This window comes from Physeter macrocephalus, chromosome 14 (genome assembly GCF_002837175.3).
Source record: "Physeter macrocephalus isolate SW-GA chromosome 14, ASM283717v5, whole genome shotgun sequence".
Lineage (NCBI taxonomy): Eukaryota > Metazoa > Chordata > Mammalia > Artiodactyla > Physeteridae > Physeter > Physeter macrocephalus.
Window position 1 is genome coordinate 27540342 of NC_041227.1, and position 21428 is coordinate 27561769.

The 21428-nt window shown below is 45.7% G+C and overlaps 1 protein-coding gene across 10 annotated transcripts in view; it reads left to right on the forward strand.

Annotated features, from left to right (window-relative positions):
* Nucleotides 1-21428, forward strand: part of PTPRA (protein tyrosine phosphatase receptor type A) — a 185527-nt gene that overhangs the window by 156829 nt on the left and 7270 nt on the right. For 9 of the 10 annotated variants that reach the window (XM_024117167.3, XM_024117166.2, XM_028499671.2 and 6 more), the window contains 9 exons: nucleotides 1818-1854; nucleotides 5607-5704; nucleotides 7331-7450; nucleotides 8258-8424; nucleotides 8927-9062; nucleotides 9755-9904; nucleotides 11086-11179; nucleotides 11498-11574; nucleotides 12051-12185. In XM_024117167.3, coding sequence (XP_023972935.1) covers nucleotides 1818-1854; nucleotides 5607-5704; nucleotides 7331-7450; nucleotides 8258-8424; nucleotides 8927-9062; nucleotides 9755-9904; nucleotides 11086-11179; nucleotides 11498-11574; nucleotides 12051-12185 — 1014 coding nt within the window. The remainder of the gene's footprint in view (nucleotides 1-1817; nucleotides 1855-5606; nucleotides 5705-7330; nucleotides 7451-8257; nucleotides 8425-8926; nucleotides 9063-9754; nucleotides 9905-11085; nucleotides 11180-11497; nucleotides 11575-12050; nucleotides 12186-21428) is intronic. The other variant, XM_028499672.2, reaches the window with a different exon arrangement.

Sequence of the window (21428 nt, forward strand, 5' to 3'; positions counted from 1 at the left end):
CGCTGTACCTTTTAGCTATTGCCTCTTAGATTTAGAACTTTTTGCTCACCCCAGAAAGAACCTTCTTGTCCATATACAGTTACTCCCCATTCCCACCCCCTAGCAATCATTTACCAAGCCCTTTTTGCACACAGAACCAAGATCACACATGAATCTTGAAGAGAGGTGGTGTCAGGCACCACGGAGTGGTGGCAGCAGGCGGGGGGATGGGTTCTGTGGTTTAGAGAATACAAAGGTCTGAAAGTGAACCTGACATTGGTAACAGGAGAAGATGAAATAGTACAGATGGCAGCTGGGCTTCCCTCCTGGAGTCTTAGGAGGACCAGCTTCCTCTCTCACCTTGAAGTGTCTAAGGGTATAGAGGGTCTTTAGAAGTGTTTTGTTTTTGTTTTTAAACTGGTAGGAATGTAGGTGCCATGTAGAGCCAACTTGGCATTTGACTTTCAGAATCCAAAGATGTCTCAGGAACCAGGGAGCCACATTTCATCTTTCCCTTGAAAATAACACAAGGAAGATCAGTAGTTTTGCCTCATTCTAGTTTTTCCTTATTGGTTGAGCAATGTCAGCATATCGCTATGTAGGCATGTTTTCATGGGGGATATATAGCACACTCCTGGTAAAGATGGAGCAGGAGGCACTTTGGGGCTGGGCCCTCCAACAGTGCTTTTAAGCTATTCATGACCCACATGCTCCAGTGAGAACTTGGCAGCAACTTCTCCTGGAGCAAGGATATTATATGGCTTAACATACTCTAAGAGTGTCTCAGTTTTAATTACAAGTTTAGTGCTATAAGCAGAATGCAGCATCCTGAATTAAGGCTTTATCAGTTTCCATCTTCTAATGGTTAAAAACTTTTGGAGATTTCCTCTTAATAAAAATTTTAACAAGCTTCTTATTGTTGACTCTAAACATATCTATATTGAGGCCTAAAGCTTTCTACAGTGCTGGGAAGCAACCCTGCCCTGCCCTTGTTTGAGCTGGATAGGAAGCGGCTTCTCAGACTCGGCCCCCTCCTTTATTCTGCCACTGCCTTGCAGACTAGTATTTCACATCATCACCTTGGTATGGTATCCCATCCATGAAGTTGCCTCCCTCATTGCCCATCTTAGTGCTGTCTGAGAGGGGCAGAAGGTGATTTACAATCCTTAAATCAAATGATTTTTCACTTACCTGGGACGTCTCAAGTGAACACTATATTTAAACAATGAGGTTGAAAAGATGTATGACTAAACAGTAAAGAAAGTTACTGCCAGTGTCAGTTTTTCAGAGGCTCCTTATCTATTAAGTGACGTCCCCAGGCTCCTTGGCTTCTTTGTCTCCCACTTCCTGTAATGGAGAACCCTCTTGTCAAACACTGGGAGCTGTTACACCATACCCATGGGCTATTCCCCGAAAACTTTTGCACCTGGGTACAGCATCAGCAAGAAAAAAACCCTTTTTCCTTCCTCGTGTGGGCCCAGCCTCACATGCTTCTGACTTGGAGGGTTCCTACCCATTAACACTAAGACCCAGATTGTCAGCAGCTAAGAGAGCATCAGAACAGGGTCTAGCCTAGGAGTTGTTATTTGGATGTTCTTATACTAATGTTTGTTAATAATTCACTTTAAGAAGACTGCCTAGACCATGTAATCTTTGCTTCCTGCTATCCAAAGCTAATCCCATTAAAATTTCTAGAATGGAAATCCTTGTTAATTTCCTGGACCTTTTCACAAGGAAGGCTTTGTAAACTGGTTGGGAGTCTGGAGAATTTCATTCCTATCCATTTTTGGGTTTTCACTTTCTGTTTCTCCTCTACTCCTCTCCCACCCCACCCCCAGGGCTACCAAGAAAAGAACAAATTCATTGCTGCACAAGGTAAAGTAAGATAATTTTTTACTCTTGGGCTTAACCATGAATGGATTTGGGATTTTTCTTCCAAATGCTAATAGATTACTCAGAATATATTAGCTTTTCTGTAATTATTACCACCTGAAAGAAATATAATCTACCTTGCAGGTTTATAACTAAGGGCCTTCATCTTGATGACTTAGTGTCCAGGGATCCTTTGAAAGAAGTTCTTTTATATATGTGCATAAAAAATACTGGAGAAGGCTATACACACACACACAACACAGTCTAATGAGGTTCTCTGTCTTGGGGTCGTTTGGGAACCTTAAGTTCAAACTAAGCTGCTCAGAATTTGAATTTGGATTTAGTCTCCAAAGAGGTTTGGCCACCTCACTGGTCCAGGCTGACTCATCTCCTCCTCCCACTCATGGGCCTGAGCACCACTATTATTCACAGATAAGTGGTCTAAGAACCCTCAGAGCAGGGGCCCAATGCCATGGTCCTATACATGCTCTGCACACGTTTCCATAGCCTGAAGTTCTAACAAGTGTCCTCACCTTTGGGATCCTAGCAAAAAAAAATCTTGATGTTTGCAGCACTAAAAAGTAATTGATGTAATTAGGGTCCATCAAAGCCCATTTATTTAATCACTCAACAAATATTTATTGACCATTTATTAATATTATGTGCCAGGCACTGGCCTAGGTGATGGGGATATGTAGGGGAATAAAACAGAGTATGGTCTCTGCCTTTTTGGAGCCTTTAGTTGGTAGAGGATAATTTATAGCAAAATAAACAGAAACTTTGGTAAGTGGCTATCCTGTTCAATACTGTAGCCACTAACCACATGTGGCTATTTAAAATAAAATTTTGGGGAGCTCCCTGGTGGTCCATGGTTAGGATTCTGCTTTCACTGCTGAGGGCACGGGCTCAATCCCTGGGTGTGGAACTAAGATCCCGCAAGCCATGTGGCGAGGCCAAAAAATAATAAAATAAAATAAAATTTTAAATTCAGTTCCTCAATCACACTAGTCACATTTTAAGGCTAAATAGCTACATGTGGCTAGAGGCTACCATATTAGTGCAGATATGAAACACTTCCATCATCACAGAAAGTTCTGTTGGACAGTACTGTGATCGTGATAAAATAGGGATAGAGGTAAAATGAGGCAGAGGTCGGTGGTCAGAAGTCTTAGATCCTCCTTGCCCTTGCAGTCTCCCACCAGGACCTGGCCCTTGCCTAACTGGACCCCACTTTCCCTCCCTCTGTAGCCATCTGTCAATTCAGGTCCACCCTCCAAGGCCCACTTCAGCTACCACCTCCTCAGTGATGATTTTGGCACCAACAACCACATATAACCTCATCCTCTCTTTGTTTGTCATGGGGCCTTGTTGATGCTAAAATAGTTCTTAAATTAAGTTCACCCCGTTAGCCTTTTCGCAGACTCCCTCCCTCTTGAACTTCTCCACAGTACTTCACACTCGTTGAAACCCTCCTGTTATTTCCTGCCATTCAGTTCTCTTGATTTTTCTCACTTTTCTAAATATTGTTTCTCTAGCTATTATTCTTCTTTCTGCCCCTTAAGTATAGTTTCTCTTCAATACTGTGGATGACTACTTCCCTTGAAACTCCATTCTTGTCTTTCATGGCACATTTCTGTCCATTCTTCTGCCTCCCAGGCTTTTTGTTCTGTCTGAACTGGAATAATGCTTGAAGATCCCCAGCATTCTGTGTTTGACCCCTTTTTTACTCCTCCCCCTCTGTATCCTCTTTGAGAGACCTCATCTAATACCCACCTCTGTTTGACTGCTGCCTCTCTTGAGCTCCAGAGCCACATTTTCAAACTAACTTTGTACTCTTCCTCTTGAATTACCCCCACAGACTCTAGATTCAACATCAGAAACTGAAACGTGACTCTTCCTCAGCCCCAAAGCTGCTTTTTCTCCTCTGTTCTTTAGAGACTGGAATGTAATCTACTTTCATGGTGACTGGAATGTAGTCTACCTAATCAACCAAACCAGATTTGGGATCATCCAGATCTCCTACCTGTCCCTTGCTTTACATATGACTAGTCCTCTTGTTTCTCTCTCTAAAATCTGCCTTCTGTGACACACTTCCTTACTCTCATCTCTTCTTCCAGCTCTGTTACAGTAGCCTACTGATTGATCCCTCTGGGCCCTAGCTTTGCTCCTTGCATTCCTTCCACCAGAATGGCCTTTCTTAATGCAAAATTTTTGTCAGACTCTCATGAAAATCCTAGAATTATTTTTCATTATCTGTAAAACAAACCTTCCTTAGCCTGGCCTCAATCCCTTTAGATCCTGGTACCTCACCTATCTTTCTAGCTTCATCTTCTACCTTCTACACACCCTACACAGTGACCTCCCTGAACTCCTTACAGTCCCCAGATGTCTCATGCTCTTACTTGCTGCTAGCCCCCTGCACCTCTGCCTGGAGTACCTCTTCTCCCTATGCCTCCTTTCTAGACTCCCATCTACTTTATCTGTCCTAACATATAGCTCAAATGTCATCTCCTCCAGGAGATTTTTCCTGACCTTGCCAGGCAGTGAAATAATTCCACCTCTGTACATCTTTCCGGTATGTGTCCACTTCTGTCATTATTTGTTTTTCTTTTTAATATTTTTCTTTTTACCAAAGGGAATACAAATTTTAAGAAAGTCAAAAGGTATTAAAAGGTCTATAAAAACAAAGTTCTCCCCCCTTTCGTCTACACTTTTTTAGTCTAAAGCAGCCATTTTTATCTGTTGACTTTTTCTTATTATAGATAATAACTTATTTAATTCTCTTACAAACTACCTCACACTCAGACAGAGATGTCCCTTTTCCCCATTCTCCCAGTGGAGTTAAATCACAATTTGTGGTGAAGATAATACTTGTTATTTACATTCTTATTACTATGCCAATATTATTCACAGCTAAAGCACATAATATTATATGATTTTTTTGGTACAGTTTTTGGTTTCCCTCTTTCCAAGAGTTAATAATTGCCTTTTTTCCTTATTCACTTAGTTTTTTTATATGCCTAGCACTGATTTTTTTTCTCTTAAACTCTTTACTAGAAGTATATATTTCCTCTCGGTACCCTCAGATACATGAGGTTTAATTTTTTTAGTTTAATTTTTTATCTTGGGGTCCTTCTAGAACCTTCTTCCTTCAGTTCCATTCTGGATTGATCTAGCCTCTGGCAGAGTAATTATCCTGAGCCTTCCCTTTACCAACACCCTGGGAATTCTGTTAGTCTCTCTCCTGTGTTAGATCCCACTTTTTTCTTTTTCTTTGTTTGTGCCCTTCTAGTGACTTTCTGGAAAAGGCTGTGTGGGAGGTAAATTTTAAATTTCAGCCTAAGCAATTTACCCAACCTCTCTGGCTAATGACAACCCACCTCAGAGCATGGTAAGAAGGAGTAAATGAGATATAAAACACATAGCTCACTATCTCGCCCATAACATAGGTATTCTGTAGGGGTCATGATTTCTAATCCTCAACTATAGTATCCTTGGGAAACATTGTTCATGTTCTCTTTTTATTTTAAGAACCTCACATCCCCACTTCACTTCCTAGTGAAGTGCCTGGCACATACATGGTGGATACACAGGAAATGTTCAGTTAGTAGGTAGGTGGATGGGTAGATGGATGATATATTTAGCTGGGGGCATGTGGGCACAGGCTTCCAAAAGTCAGGAATGAATGTTCCCAGTTTCCCAGCATCTTTCTTCCTCTTGGTGTGTGTTCTTATCTTTGCTGCTGGCTACTATAGGACCAAAAGAAGAAACGGTGAATGATTTCTGGAGGATGATCTGGGAGCAAAACACAGCCACCATCGTCATGGTGACCAATCTGAAGGAGAGAAAGGAGGTGAGTGGAGAAATTAGATAGAATGGCTCCTGATACAGGCATGACCAACAGAGGGACTGCTTTGCTGGAGTTCTGTGTTTGAGCCTAGGCTCTCCACCCCTTGTGGCTTCTGTGCCTGTCATTCATCCAGACAGAACCCAGGCCAATGTGCCTTTGAAGGCACACTTTCCTGTGGCCTGGAAGCCTCCTATGAACTCAGAGGTATACCTAGGGCACACCCTGTGTCTGGTGACCAAACAGCTCACCTTAGATCCAAAACATCCTGGAAGAAAGACTTGGGCCATTAGACAAGGAAAAGCCACAGTGGGGCTTTTCTCCCCTGGCTTCTCTAGTCCGTCACTCCCCTGGGTTTTTTGTTTTTGTTTTGTTCCTCCTACTGAGGTAGCAGAGGGAGCTGTATGAGCTGAGACCCTGCAGGGCACAAGGAAATGTGAGCCCCTGAACTGATCCTTCAGGCAGCCTTCTGACTGGTTCTTTTCTTTCTGTGGCTGCCAAGTTCATGCCTGGTCAGCTCCATCACTGGGCCACAGCCAACACCAGTCCTGAGTCCTGGATCAGTCCCCAGAGAGGAATCCCGATTCGTGACAGTCTCTCTCCAGGATGACCCTAGAGTCAACCTGATACCCACACTGGGCTGTTGGATGTATTGATTGGCTTAGGAGGGATAGCTTTAGGGCTGGGCTTTAGGTTCATTTTCTCCAACCCTACCTCTGACTCTTAGGAGCTGTCCAAGGCCTAGTCAACCAGAGAAGGCCTTGGGCCTCTCATGGCAGGTTTACAGTCTGCATCAATCTACCCTGGTGACTCCCTCATAGCAGGTTGCTCATTCCAGGGGATCAGACAGACTTGCCCCTAGAGCATGACCTAGGATATTGTGGAAGTACAGATTTTTTTTAAAAAAAATAAATTTATTTATTTATTTTTGGCTGTGTTGGGTCTTTGTTTCTGTGCGAGGGCTTTCTCCAGTTTCGGTGAGCAGGGGCCTCTCTTCATCGCGGTGCGCGGACCTCTCACTGTCACGGCCTCTCCCGTTGCGGAGCACAGGCTCCAGACGCGCAGGCTCAGTAGTTGTGGCTCATGGGCTTAGTTGTTCCGCGGCATGTGGTATCTTCCCAGACCAGGGCTCGAACCCGTGTCCCCTGCATTGGCAGGCAGATTCTTAATCACTGCGCCACCAGGGAAGCCCGGAAGTACAGATTTTGTAGGTAAAATGGCTTCCGATTTGCCCTGAACTGAGAGACTAGAGGTCTGGTGAGAAAGAGTGAGAAGTATAGGGCTGGGACTCTGCATAAGTGAAGAGATTGTGCTAAACAGGATGGAAGCTGAGGAACTTAAAAAAAGAACAGTTAGGGAGTTCCCTGGTGGCCTAGTGGTTAGGATTCAGGGTACTGCTGTGGCCTGGGTTCAATCTCTGGTCAGGGAGCTGAGATCCTGCAAACTGCATGGCGTGGCAAAAAAAAAGGAACAGTTAAATAAGTCTGTAGCTGACTGAGGTGAGAGAAGAGGCCATAGGGCTTTCTGAGGATTTTAGTCTGGGCTTTTTGTGGTCCTTTTCTTTAGGGCCCTTTGCACCTGCTGGGGGCGGGAGGTCTGAGGTCAGGGGGGTGCATATCTGTTCCTTTCCAGTGTAAGTGCGCCCAGTACTGGCCAGACCAAGGCTGCTGGACCTATGGGAATATCCGTGTGTCAGTAGAGGATGTGACTGTACTGGTGGACTACACAGTGCGGAAGTTCTGCATTCAACAGGTACTGTCTCCTACCTCCTTTCTTGGTTCTCATTTAGAATCTGCTGACCATTAAGAGGGCAGAACAGGCTGAGTCATCCCCGTCTTACTCAGGGTGGTCAGGAATTGCTGAGTGTACAAAATGTTCGAACTCTGAAATCAGAGTTCTGGGCTCCCAGGGGATTTTTCTTTTTTGTTGTTTTTTTCTTGTTTTTTTTCTTTTGGTCAAAGCTAAGGGGGGAACATTTTCATGACTTTTCATGGCTGGGAGAAAAAGTATTACTGAGATGGAGTTTGGTCATCTTAGGTATGAACCAAGTGCATCAGGAGGTATTGCACCAGTATCTTCTGGTACTTAACTTACCTCTCCTCCTTTCTTACCCCAAAGGCTCCTGACATCAAGGATGTGGTGGGCCCTGCTCGTGACCCTCCAGGGCGACCCTGGAGGCTTGAGCAAAGGTTGCCTTCAGCTGAGGGCAGTGTGGTGCTATGAAAAGAGGGCTTACCAAGAGTCAGGAGACCTGCATTTTAGTTCTGACCTCGCCTTTTACTAATCCTGGGACCTAGACCAGGTCATTTAACTTTTATGAGTTTCACATCTCACATCTGTAGGCTGTGAATAATAGTAACAGCCTGCCTACACCATGGGGTTCCTGGGAAGGTTCTCTGTCCATGGTTAAAACTTTCTTAGGAAGTTTAATCCTCTCACTTTCCCATTGTCAGTGATAGCCACAGCTGGCCCTGGCCCCTAAGCCTCACCCTCCTTCCCCTGGTGCTGCCCTACCCCAGGGTATCAGGGCCAACACACAGGGATCTCTTCAATTCACAGGTGGGCGACGTGACCAACAGAAAGCCACAGCGCCTCATCACTCAGTTCCACTTTACCAGCTGGCCAGACTTTGGGGTGCCTTTCACCCCGATTGGTATGCTCAAGTTCCTCAAGAAGGTGAAGGCCTGTAACCCGCAGTATGCAGGGGCCATTGTGGTACACTGCAGGTCAGTGTGGCCTGACCCTTGGCTCCCCACTCATGTCACATTCTGCTCCCATGCTGAGAGCAGGGAAGGCACAGGCGCCCTGGCTGAGGAGGCTGGCACAGAGTGGATGAGCTCTTGGGGTGCCAGGACAGCATCCAGAGAGACTCCTCAAGAAAACTAGGTGCTGGGTGGAAAGCACTTGAGGAAAGAGGGAAGGGCAATCCTCCAAGATTGGGGGTGGGGTGACCACTGCTATGAAGCCAAGAAGCTAGGTTGAGTGCTGCCTTGTGTACTTGGAATCTTCAGACCATTCTAAGTGTCAAGGTTCTCTGGTCCTAATAACTAGAGGTAAGGAGTTCAGGGTACAGTGGAGTTGTTGGCTCCGTGAGAGTCCCAGCTCTACCCCATACAGAATTAGAATTTAAAGCCTTGAAAAAGAGCCCTACCCTGTGCTGCCCGCTCCCTGGGTGTTCCCACAAGACATGCTAGCCATCCCAGTAATACGCCTGCTCTCTGGCTACAGTGCGGGTGTAGGGCGTACAGGAACCTTTGTCGTCATTGATGCCATGCTGGACATGATGCATACAGAGCGGAAGGTGGACGTTTATGGCTTTGTAAGCCGGATCCGGGCACAGCGCTGCCAGATGGTGCAAACAGACGTGAGTGGTTTGTGGGTAGGGGGCATTCCAGGACCAAAACATCTACCCGCCTCATGGATTACTCAGCCTCCCAGGTTATTGTAAATGATCATCATACAGTGTGATGAAGGGCCCTTATAAATTATGTATTAAAAGAACTATGGAGCACAGAGGAGTCTGTGCCTAGGGGAATGTGGAAGGTGGGGCAGATGTCATTTGCACTAGACTCTAAGGATATGGAACAGGTCCTGAGGAAAGTAGGTCTGTGGGCAGCCAAGGGAGCCATTGCCCCAGAGTTGTGATGCAGCTCAGCCAGGTCCAGGAGCAGCAGTGAGATCAGCTCTGTGGTTAGGGCATGGAGTTCAAAGGGCACAGCACTGGGAGGGGAGGGGGCCTGGCACAGGTTTTGTGTGTCACCAGAATTTGACAACCCCTCAGTCTATCCAGTCTGTGCTCTCTGAATGAGCAGGAGTTGGAGTTGTCCTTCTCTCCAGGAGGGTACCAGAGTAGGACCCTCCCTCCTAAGTTTAAGTACCCCCAGAGGGACTCATGCCTTTCAAGTCCTGCCTCCCTGAATTGGGACAAGAGTGAATCATTTTATCTCTGCTAGGATTGAAGAAGTGGACTGAAGTGAAATGGGAGTGGGAGGGAGTGCTCTGGCACCACCAGGACCATGTGTGTAACTGGGAACTCGGGCATCATCTGCATTTCAGATGCAGTACGTCTTCATATACCAAGCCCTTCTGGAGCATTATCTCTATGGAGATACAGAACTGGAAGTCACCTCTCTAGAAACACATCTGCAGAAAATTTACAACAAAATCCCAGGGTCCAGCAACAATGGATTAGAGGAGGAGTTTAAGGTAAGCTGGAGCTGAGCTCTTTCAGGATGAAGGATCTATGTGACCTACAGAATACAGGATGCTTGACTCCTTGTAGATTTACCAACAAATGGTGAATCCCCTTGCAAAGCATGTGGGTGGTTAAGGAGGTGGGTCTCTGGCCCTTTACTCATACCGTAGTCATTCTCAACCCATCCTGCATGTTAGAGTCACTTGTGTTGTGTTTAGGGGGGAAAAAAAACAAAAACAGGCAATGGTATTTTTTTTAAGTCCTCCAGCTCCCCCTCCCAGGTAATTATAATGTACAGCAAGAGCAAACATTCTCTGCAAAGTAAATATTTTTGGCTTTGCATGCCATACGGTCTCTATTTGCAACTACTTAGTGCTGCTGTTATAGCACAAAAGCAGCCATAAATGCCAGTAGAGGATGTGACTCTACTGGTGGATGGCAGTGTTTCCGTAAAACCTCATTTGCAATCAGCAGACCAGATTGGCTCTTGGGCCATAGATTGCTGACCCCTGCTGTATGCCATTAGACAGTGGTTCTCAACTCACCTAAGGGACATGTCACACTCTCATCAATAAAAGTGCTCCCAGAAGCAAGAGATTCTGTATTGGGATGGGGAAGACCAACTGCCTTAAAATACTCCTGAAGCTATAATGTACACATGAATTACCTCGGGATCCTATTATGCAGGTTCTGTTTCAGCTGGTCTGAGTTGGGGCCTGAGATTCTGCATATATAACCAGACGAGGCTGATGCTGGTTTATGGGCTACACTTTGAGTAGCAAAAATCAAGAAGGAACCTTGGAATAAGGAGAAGGGAGGATATATATTTGAATAAGGTTTTCTAAAGAATCTAAGACAGCCTCTGGGAGTAGAACAGCAGGGAGAGAGGGAGGTAGGGCACACTGTCTCCTATAAGACTAGATTACTTGTTCCAGGATCATAAAGTTTCAATCTAAGGGAATCCCAGAATGGTCCACAGGAGCCGGGAAAACAGTGTTTCCCAAACACTCTTGGCTTATTAAAGACAGAGAAACAGTGTTCTGATAAGAACATGTGGAAATGATGGAGGTCAGGGCTCTGCTGAGAAGAGCAGTATACCAGTGTGCCCTGGATGCAGGTCCAGTGACAGACATAATCTTGTCAAGTTCAGTTACTGAGATAAGTAATGTTTCCCCTCCCCTTCCCAATTCAGAAATTAACATCAATCAAAATCCAGAATGACAAGATGCGGACCGGAAACCTTCCAGCCAACATGAAGAAGAACCGGGTTTTACAGATCATTCCATGTAAGAGCCCTCTCCCCACCCAAAGCCTTAATGCCCCATCCCCCTTTCCCTTCACCCTTTGAACTTCTTGGGTACTAGTTAATGATCAGCTTGGAGACAAGAATTATGGCATTGTCTCTTACTGTTCCCAGTTCTTCAGTGGCTTCTGGAAAGAGCATGAAGCCCAAAGGTTTTCTGCCTCCTGGGCTAGGAACAGGCATGTTGTTGCCCAGCTGGAATCATATCTGCTCAGAGCTGAGGTCGGGGGGGATAGATGGAAAGAGAGGGAGAAGAGGACAGGTGATGCTGGGGAGCCACAGGCTGCTGTCCTTCTTGCAGATGAATTCAACAGAGTGATCATTCCAGTTAAGAGGGGTGAGGAGAACACAGACTACGTGAACGCATCCTTCATTGATGTAAGTGGTGGCTGTGTCCCTGGAGCTCCCAACACTCCATGGAGATTCAGCTGGGCATTGCAGTGCTGCCCTCCCAATGCTTGGAAGGGTGGTCTTTGAGTCAGTCATCAAATACAGAACTGATACCCTTCCTGTGCACTAGGTCTGTCAGAGCCCCTAAGAGCAGAAAGTGAGGGAACAGAAGGCAAACACCAGTTTGGAAGGAAAAGTTCACAGCACAGACCAAAGGCTAAAAACACTAACCTCTGGTCCTTCCCATTCCTGCTGTCTCCATCCTAGCCCCCAGTCCCCCTTTCCTCATCTTCTTAAAAAGAGACCAGCATGCCAGCCAGGATTTGGTCCGTGGCCCAAGGGGAGCTCTGCCTGGGATGTGTTTGTCTCCAGGCAGCCCCCATCCCATCCCAGTGGCCTGTCTTCTCCACTAGCCCCTCCCTGATCAAACCATCTCACTCCTGCCATTGACCTGGGCTGTATAGGGCTACCGGCAGAAGGACTCCTACATCGCCAGCCAGGGCCCTCTTCTCCACACAACTGAGGACTTCTGGCGAATGATCTGGGAGTGGAAATCCTGCTCTATCGTGATGCTAACTGAACTGGAGGAGAGAGGCCAGGTGAGCTCAGAAAGGTCCTGGGCTGTAGGAGACAAGAGACACATGAAAAAAAGTGGGGGTGGGGGTGGGGGGTTGGTTCTAAGAGGGTATTTGGACTTTTTCTTTGACTTAAACTAATCAAAGAGCCATTGCCCAGCTGCTTGGTATCTGAACAGTCAGCTTCTCTCAGGACTGGTCTGAGCCTCCATTCGGTTCCCAGACAGTTCACACCCTCTCATTTCTCTCCTGAATACGGTCTCCCCAAGCCTAGCTTTGTGCACACCCTCTGCACCCCACCTCCACCGGCAGGGCAGAACTAGTGAGAGGAGGGATACAGAGCCAGACTGAGGCTCCGTCGTGGAGCTTGTGTGAGTGTCTCTAAGGAGAGAGTGCCTTCCAAGCCAGAGAAATTAACTAGAAGACTGGTGGGAAGATGGGTCACTTCTTTGCTGACTACACAAAAGAAAACAATAGAATTTGAGAAATAACAAAAAGAAGAAACTTATAAGTTAACATTCAATAACAAGGAAATCTTTTAAAGAAAAAAGCCCTTGAGAATTGTCAGCGTACTCAGAATATAAAGGGACCTTAGAGGCCCCCTAGGCCAGCTCCCATTCAGTGTAGGAAATCTCTTAACACTATGCCTGAGTCAGAACCTTGCAGCCTCTACTGAGCACTTTCAATCTCAGGGGTCACTCTTTCTCTGTCCACCTCCCACCCACCCCCCTCAGTATTACTGTGTGCCTCAGTCTGTGTTCAGATAGTGCTTATTATCTTCAGACTCTTTCTGCTGTGGTGCACAGTTCAGTAACTGGGTGCTTCATGATGCCTGGTGCACAGCTTAACAGGGGTCTGAATCGAGAGGAAGAGCAGGAGAGGCCAGCAAGGACTTGGGGGAAAAGGTCCTTCTAAGCCATAGTGAAGAGTTTGAATTTTGTAAAGCAGTTTAAGAACTCTTGACAATATCAGATTTGTAGGTTTTTTAAAATCCATCTGGCTATGGTGAGGAGGACAGATTCGAAATGAGTAAGCAAGCCAGAAGCAGAGAGGAAGCTGCAGCAGTAATGCTGGTGGCCTGGACTCAGCAGGGGTGGTGAGAAGGGGTCTGCCCCAATAGATGGTGCAGAGGTGGGGTGGACTGGACTGAGGGAAGCGGGGAGAGGAAGAATTAAATACGTTTTTTACATTAGTTTTTCCAAGCCACATCTTTCCCATTCTGTACTTGGGCAGTTTGTTTATTTTAACCTTGATACAGCCTTGATATTTGCTCATCCTGATGTTCCGTTATGTCAAGATTTTTTTCAGATTTAATCGTTTAACTCATTAGTTGTTCTTCTCGGATTTGTATCATGTACCTAATCAACAGACATACATTATAGGTCTTCACCTATCATTAATAATAATACTGATGAGGTGAAAGATTTGGAGGAAGCGTACACCTGAGTGACAAAGGCCAGTTGCAGGGTGAGCTACTTTGTTATCAGGAATTAGGTGCATGTCTCCTGGCCCTCTCTGATAAGCTGTGATGGAACGTACATATAGACCAGGGACCTACATGAGGTTCCCTCCACACTTCCACCCTCTGGATCTATGATGGGCAGGTCCAAAGAGCAGGCAGAAAAAGCTGGAATGGCGAGCACATTCTCAGTCCACTGCCCTGTAATAAAAAGTACCCAGTGAATACCTCAGACTCTGTCTAGTCAGATTATCAGGCTTTTCCATCCTTGAAGTAGACCTAGTGAGAGTACAGGGCAGAAGGGCAGGAAGCATGTCTCACCGGTAGATGTGGGGAGAGAGGGGACATGCACACACAAGTTTTCCTGCCTGTTGGCCAGGCCTGCAGTCAGTTGGATGAGGCCCATTCCCCTCTGCCTACTAACACTGTGCCTATGCTTCTGTCTTAGGGCCAGTGAAACAGAACCTTCTGAAGTGGAACAGAACAGGTTATAGTAACATTCTTTACCAGCCTCACCGGCCTCTAAGATAAAATTTTACTTTCTGTTCCACCTCCCATTCATCTTATCAAGTATAGCTCCCAGAGATATTAATGCAGTAAGCCTAAATGAGACAATGAAGGGTGTCTCCATTTATACATTCTGACACCACTCCCTACCCCCAATTTAAATTCCGAGAAAAAGTCTGATCCAAAAATGTAAATTCTGTATACATTAAAATTCCAAAGGAATTAAAACCTAAAATTCTCTTCTCCCTGTTTTATTTTTCTGCACCATTTAAACCAGGGGGGGTGCACCAAGAGGCTTGGTAAGGCCTGAGTTCCTCTCATCAGCTGCAGCTTGATGCATCCACCATCATCATCAGAGTGGGCAAAGCAGCTCTAGCAGTTTCTGCATGGTGTCACCTCAACCCAAGGCCACATTCTGCTTCTCCAGAGAGACAGTAAAACATGATAGACCCTTGTTAGACCCTTGCCTACAAAGCTCTGTATCACCATCACTGTTTTCAGCCCCAGACCATAGCAAGAAACTTAGTGCTATCTAGGGAAAAGAGGGTAAACAAAGACAGCAAGAGAAAAGACTGAAAAGCTTCTCTGTTTCAGCTTCTTTAGGGATACCAATATCTAGAGTCCATAACCTGAAAATATAAATCTTAGATTAAACCCCAGTTCCCAAGCATTCTTCTTCTAGACTTGAACACCAACTCCTCATCTCCAATCACCCACGGATGACTCCAACACCTGGCTTGCTGCCCCTTTTTTTATTCCTATTTCTGTTTCTATTCTTGGAAGCAAAAGTATGTATGTGGGTGATCCATCTACTCTTGTCTTTCATCTTATCAGCCTCCTTAGCCATCCAGTTCCATGGTCAAACCACAACCTTGTCATCCCCCCATATCTGCACTGCCTTTGGAATGTCAACATTAGGCATCTCGCCCTGTTTACCATCTCGTGTCCTTTCACCTCACTACTTCTCTTCTCTTACTCCAGTAGTTCTTTGTCTTCATCAGGTCCTTAGAGACATTGGCTCCTCCATTTTCTCAATCTCAATCACCCCAGTAATGTCCCCACCTTCCTTCTTACTCTGTTAAGAGTTTTTGTGACTTGTCATTATTATAATCCCTCCCTTGTTAACACACACTATTCCCTCATGGTCTCTTACTTTCATGGCAAGGTCTCTACCGTCTTAAACTCAATTATATGCCTGCATCTGGTATCAAACATTACTGGGAGAAAATGCAAAATGGTGCTGATTGGTCTCACATTGAATTCGTGACCACAAATCTAATATGGGTAATTAGTGTCACCTACCAATCCTACATACCCTTCCTTCTCTTTCCTCAGACCTTCAACCTTCCCTCTTGCCTGTCCCATCACACTCACACCTTATCTTTTGATCTCATTCTTCTCCAAGAAAGCAGACAAGAATGCTCTCATCTTCTTACCCCCAAGCAGCCAGCCTGGGGCTGGATGAATCTGTATCCATTCATCCATTCTCTTGTCTTCTCTGGTTGCAGTAGAAAAGTGTTCCTACATTTCTCAGTCCAACTGTCCACTGTGCCCTGGTCCCTTCCTCTCCTGTCTTCTCAAGGATGTTGCTGCTCTCATTATCTTCTCTCACCTCCATCCGTAAATAGTTCCCCTCTCTCCTCTATACTCTTATCAGCCTATTGTTACTTTCCTATCTTTAAAAAAACAAAGGTCTCCTAACCCCACATTTCCTTCCATTTGCCATCCCATTTCTCTGTACCCCTTCCCAGCAAAATTCCTTTAAAAAGCATTGGCTTTCTCCCCTCACATTCTCTCATCCTGTTCCTTCTAGGCTTGACTCCTCTGGGACTGCTTCAGTCAAGATCACCTGTGACCGCCATCTGCCCAATGCAAAAGTTATTTCTCTTTTCTTGTCTTTCTTGTTCCTTTGTAGCAGCGTGTGAAGCCGTCAACACACACTCCTTCCTCCTCAAAACACTTTCTTCCCTTGACTTCCATGATGTCACCCCCTCCCCACTCACTGGCCTGGCAACTCCTTTGTTATTTCTTTTGTGACCTCCTCCTCCTCTGCATGACCTCTAATCATTGGAGTGTCCAACACTCAGGTCTTAACCCACTTTTGTTCTCTTTTGATACACTGTTCCTTGAGGATCTCATCCAACTCTGTGGCTTTAAATACTATTTGTATGTCAGGGACTCTCACATCTATGTCTCTAGCCCAGTTACCCCCCACCTTCCCAGTTGTGGACCGGTGTATCCACATAGCTACTTGATATCTTCTCATGGATGTCTGTTAAGAATCTCAAACTTCATATGGCCCAAATAAAATTTGGTTTCCTCCTTTCCCTCATACTGGTTCATCCCACCCTACCCATCTCAGTAAATTATACCACCTTCCACCCAGATGCTCGTGTCAGAAGTCTAGGAGTTACCTTTATTCCTCTCCTTTTCTCACTCTCCACAGCCAGTCTGTCAGTGAGTCCTGATGTATGCCGAGCATATCCACTTCTCTTCAGTATAACTCCTGTCACCCACCCGCATGCAAACCATCATCTCTCACCTGCATCACTGAAGTAGTCTGGCAGCCAGTCTGCCTGCTTCCATTCCCATCCCCTTTTAGCCACTTCTCCACATGGAAGCCAGTGATCCTTTTGAAAATATAAATCTAATTATATCACTCCTTGTCTTAAAATCCTCTTTGGGCTTCCTCATCTTGAGGGAAAATCTACCCATGCATTCAAAATTTAGAAACTTTTCCTGTTGATATCCAGTCCCAAGACTTGAATTGGGTCCTTCTTCCTCTCCTGTTTCCATTGCTTATTTTAAGTCTCCTAGTTTCCATTTTCCCTCATCCCCGTCTGCTCTCCACGTACAGAGTGGAACATAGATTCTGAGATGAGCCACAGCCTCTACTCCCTGAGGGTCGGGTCACATATTTGTCATAGCCTTGCATTCCCCACAGGCCTAGTCTCCAGCTCTGTGCTCTCATGTCTCCATCCTCAGCAGGATACCAAGGCATTTTTAGCCCTAGGCGACAGTGGTACAGCCACTGCTGGCTCCTGCTCTGGATTCTGTTACAGCTCTTTTTGCCATATCCCTCCCCACAGCCGTGAGAGGCACCTCGGGAGTCAAGTCCCATTTAAGCCCAACCTGATTTTTCTGTTTGTGTTGTTGGGCCCACACAGAGGGCTAAATTAAATAAGCCTTTACCTGGCTGAGTAGGGTAATTTCCTGCCATCGGTCCAACATCTGCGATCATCTTATGTGGCTTCTCTTTATTTCGTGTCATCCCTTAAATCCTATTCCCATAAGTTTACCAGGCTTGCTTTCTCTCAGCACACCATACCTGCTTCCCTACAATAGCTGTGTCACCTTGAAATTCACCCTACAACAGCACTGATCTAACTTCTTGGTCCTACCACAGGTAATCATTTTGGCTGGTTGTCCCCTTTAGGCAGCCAGAGCAGACATGCTTTCACTGTTGACCAACTCCTTGTCCAGAGTTTGAAGAGGGGATTTTTTTTTTTTTAATTTATCTTTATTCTATTTACTTTTTATTTTTGGCTGCGTTGGGTCTTCTGTGCTGTGCGCGGGAATTCTCTAGTTGTGGCGAGCAGGAGCTACTCTTCGTTGCGGTGCGCGGGCTTCTCATTGCAGTGGCTTCTCTTGTTGCGGAGCACGGGCTCTAGGCACACGGGCTTCAGTAGTTGTGGCACTCAGGCTCAGTAGTTGTGGCACACGGGCTTAGTTGCTCTGCGGCATGTGGGATCTTCCCGGAACAGGGATTGAACCCATGTCCACTGCATTGGCAGGCAGATTCTTAACCACTGCACCACCAGGGAAGCCAAGAGGGGACTCCTGATGGTTCAACTCTGCATCCCTGGGAGTCCTCCTTGCAATCTGCCCCTTTTCTTCTCTGTTATGCCTCTTTTCCTAAACTAAGAAGATCTAAAATGTCTGAAGGCTGTTAAGTGTGGGACCATTAATATTTCCTTTTCTTGCCATAGTGTAATTCTAGCTCCTACATGCTGTTGCCGTAAAGCTCTTTGTATCTTAGCAGTTCTAATGGTTTTAAAGCCCCAGTCTTTAGTTCTGACTGATAAAACTGTATAAAGGCAGTGTTGGGAAGGAACTGTGGTAACAAAACTCAGTCCACCCACCAAGCCCTGAAAACCAAAGTAGTCTCTGTTTAAGGTGAGCCTTAATTAGATTTTTCTAAAGCTGTTCTGGTTGAAGAGAGGGCCCAGAGCTCTGACCCTCAGGGTATCCCCAGGGCTCCTAGTGGGCACACACTGAAAAGCAGTGGTCTGTGACATTTCCTTGATCTACCACTTTAATAATCCCGTATTTTAAAATGAGCTCAGTGTCATTTATAAAGGGGGTAATGAATGATCACACATGAAAAGCAAGAAAAGTCATTAAAATGGACTTTTACTACTGATTTTATTTCGACTGAGAGACTATCAGTGATTTTTATTTTTGTATTTAATTTCTCCAAATCTTTTCTAATGAACATAGAGTACATTTATGGTTGAGTATCTTTGTTTATTTATTTATTTATTTATTTATTTATATTTTTGGCTGCATCAGGTCTTCGTTTCTGCGCACAGGCCTTCTCTCTAGTTGCAGCAAGCAGGGGCTGCTCTTTGTTGCAGTGCGCGGGCTTCTCGTTGTGGTGGCTTCTCTTGTTGCGGAGCGTGGGCTCTAGGCACGCGGACTTCAGTAGTTGTGGCTCACGGGCTCTAGAGCACAGGCTCAGTAGTTGTGGCACACAGGCTTAGTTGCTCCGCGGCATGTGGGACCTTCCCAGACCAGGGCTCGAGCCCGTGTCCCCTGCATTGGCAGGCAGATTCTTAACCACTGTGCCACCAGGGAAGTCCCATATGGTTGAGTATCTTTAAATTGCCAACAGTGAAGTATCTAAGATCTCCCCTAAAATGCTCTAAAGAAAGGACAGCATAACCATATTTTGTTTTGTTTATGTATTTATACCCTGGCTTGTTCTGCAGACATTAAACACATTCATTTACCAGATACTTATTGAGAACCTACCAGATGCAGGCAGTGTGCAAGGTGCTGGGAAAACAAAGATGAAAAGAGGCAGCCCCTGCCCGCAAGGAGCTGTAGAAGGAACCGAGCCAGGTGCAAGCAGAGACAACAGTAAACCATCTTGTGCTCACTAACAAGGACAAAAACACAAGAGCTAGCAACTATAAGGTGCTGCTGCAGATTAAAGAGTTAAAGAGGAGGGACTTCCCTGGTGGCGCAGTGGTTAAGAATCCGCCTGGCAATGCAGGGGACATGGGTTCGAGCCCTGGTCCGGGAAGATCCCACATGCCGTGGAGCAACTAACTAAGCCCATGCGCCACAACTACCAAGCCTGCTCTCTAGAGCCTGTGAGCCACAACTACTGAGCCCGTGTGCCACAACTACTAAAGCCTTCGCACCTAGAGCCCATGCTCCACAACAAGAGAAGCCCACGCACCGCAATGAAGACCCAACGCAGCCAAAAATAAAATTAATTAATTAAAACAAACAGAAAAAAAAAGAGTAGCCCCCACTTGCCGCAACTAGAGAAAGCCTGTGCACAGCAACGAAGACCCAACGCAGCCCTGGGAGTCCTCCTTGCAATCTGCCCCTTTTCTTCTCTGTTATGCCTCTTTTCCTAAACTAAGAAGATCTAAAATGTCTGAAGGCTGTTAAGTGTGGGACCATTAATATTTCCTTTTCTTGCCATAGTGTAATTCTAGCTCCTACATGCTGTTGCCGTAAAGCTCTTTGTATCTTAGCAGTTCTAATGGTTTTAAAGCCCCAGTCTTTAGTTCTGACTGATAAAACTGTATAAAGGCAGTGTTGGGAAGGAACTGTGGTAACAAAACTCAGTCCACCCACCAAGCCCTGAAAACCAAAGTAGTCTCTGTTTAAGGTGAGCCTTAATTAGATTTTTCTAAAGCTGTTCTGGTTGAAGAGAGGGCCCAGAGCTCTGACCCTCAGGGTATCCCCAGGGCTCCTAGTGGGCACACACTGAAAAGCAGTGGTCTGTGACATTTCCTTGATCTACCACTTTAATAATCCCGTATTTTAAAATGAGCTCAGTGTCATTTATAAAGGGGGTAATGAATGATCACACATGAAAAGCAAGAAAAGTCATTAAAATGGACTTTTACTACTGATTTTATTTCGACTGAGAGACTATCAGTGATTTTTATTTTTGTATTTAATTTCTCCAAATCTTTTCTAATGAACATAGAGTACATTTATGGTTGAGTATCTTTGTTTATTTATTTATTTATTTATTTATTTATATTTTTGGCTGCATCAGGTCTTCGTTTCTGCGCACAGGCCTTCTCTCTAGTTGCAGCAAGCAGGGGCTGCTCTTTGTTGCAGTGCGCGGGCTTCTCGTTGTGGTGGCTTCTCTTGTTGCGGAGCGTGGGCTCTAGGCACGCGGACTTCAGTAGTTGTGGCTCACGGGCTCTAGAGCACAGGCTCAGTAGTTGTGGCACACAGGCTTAGTTGCTCCGCGGCATGTGGGACCTTCCCAGACCAGGGCTCGAGCCCGTGTCCCCTGCATTGGCAGGCAGATTCTTAACCACTGTGCCACCAGGGAAGTCCCATATGGTTGAGTATCTTTAAATTGCCAACAGTGAAGTATCTAAGATCTCCCCTAAAATGCTCTAAAGAAAGGACAGCATAACCATATTTTGTTTTGTTTATGTATTTATACCCTGGCTTGTTCTGCAGACATTAAACACATTCATTTACCAGATACTTATTGAGAACCTACCAGATGCAGGCAGTGTGCAAGGTGCTGGGAAAACAAAGATGAAAAGAGGCAGCCCCTGCCCGCAAGGAGCTGTAGAAGGAACCGAGCCAGGTGCAAGCAGAGACAACAGTAAACCATCTTGTGCTCACTAACAAGGACAAAAACACAAGAGCTAGCAACTATAAGGTGCTGCTGCAGATTAAAGAGTTAAAGAGGAGGGACTTCCCTGGTGGCGCAGTGGTTAAGAATCCGCCTGGCAATGCAGGGGACATGGGTTCGAGCCCTGGTCCGGGAAGATCCCACATGCCGTGGAGCAACTAACTAAGCCCATGCGCCACAACTACCAAGCCTGCTCTCTAGAGCCTGTGAGCCACAACTACTGAGCCCGTGTGCCACAACTACTAAAGCCTTCGCACCTAGAGCCCATGCTCCACAACAAGAGAAGCCCACGCACCGCAATGAAGACCCAACGCAGCCAAAAATAAAATTAATTAATTAAAACAAACAGAAAAAAAGAAGTTATACATTTAAAAAAAAAAGTGTTAAAGAGGAAAGG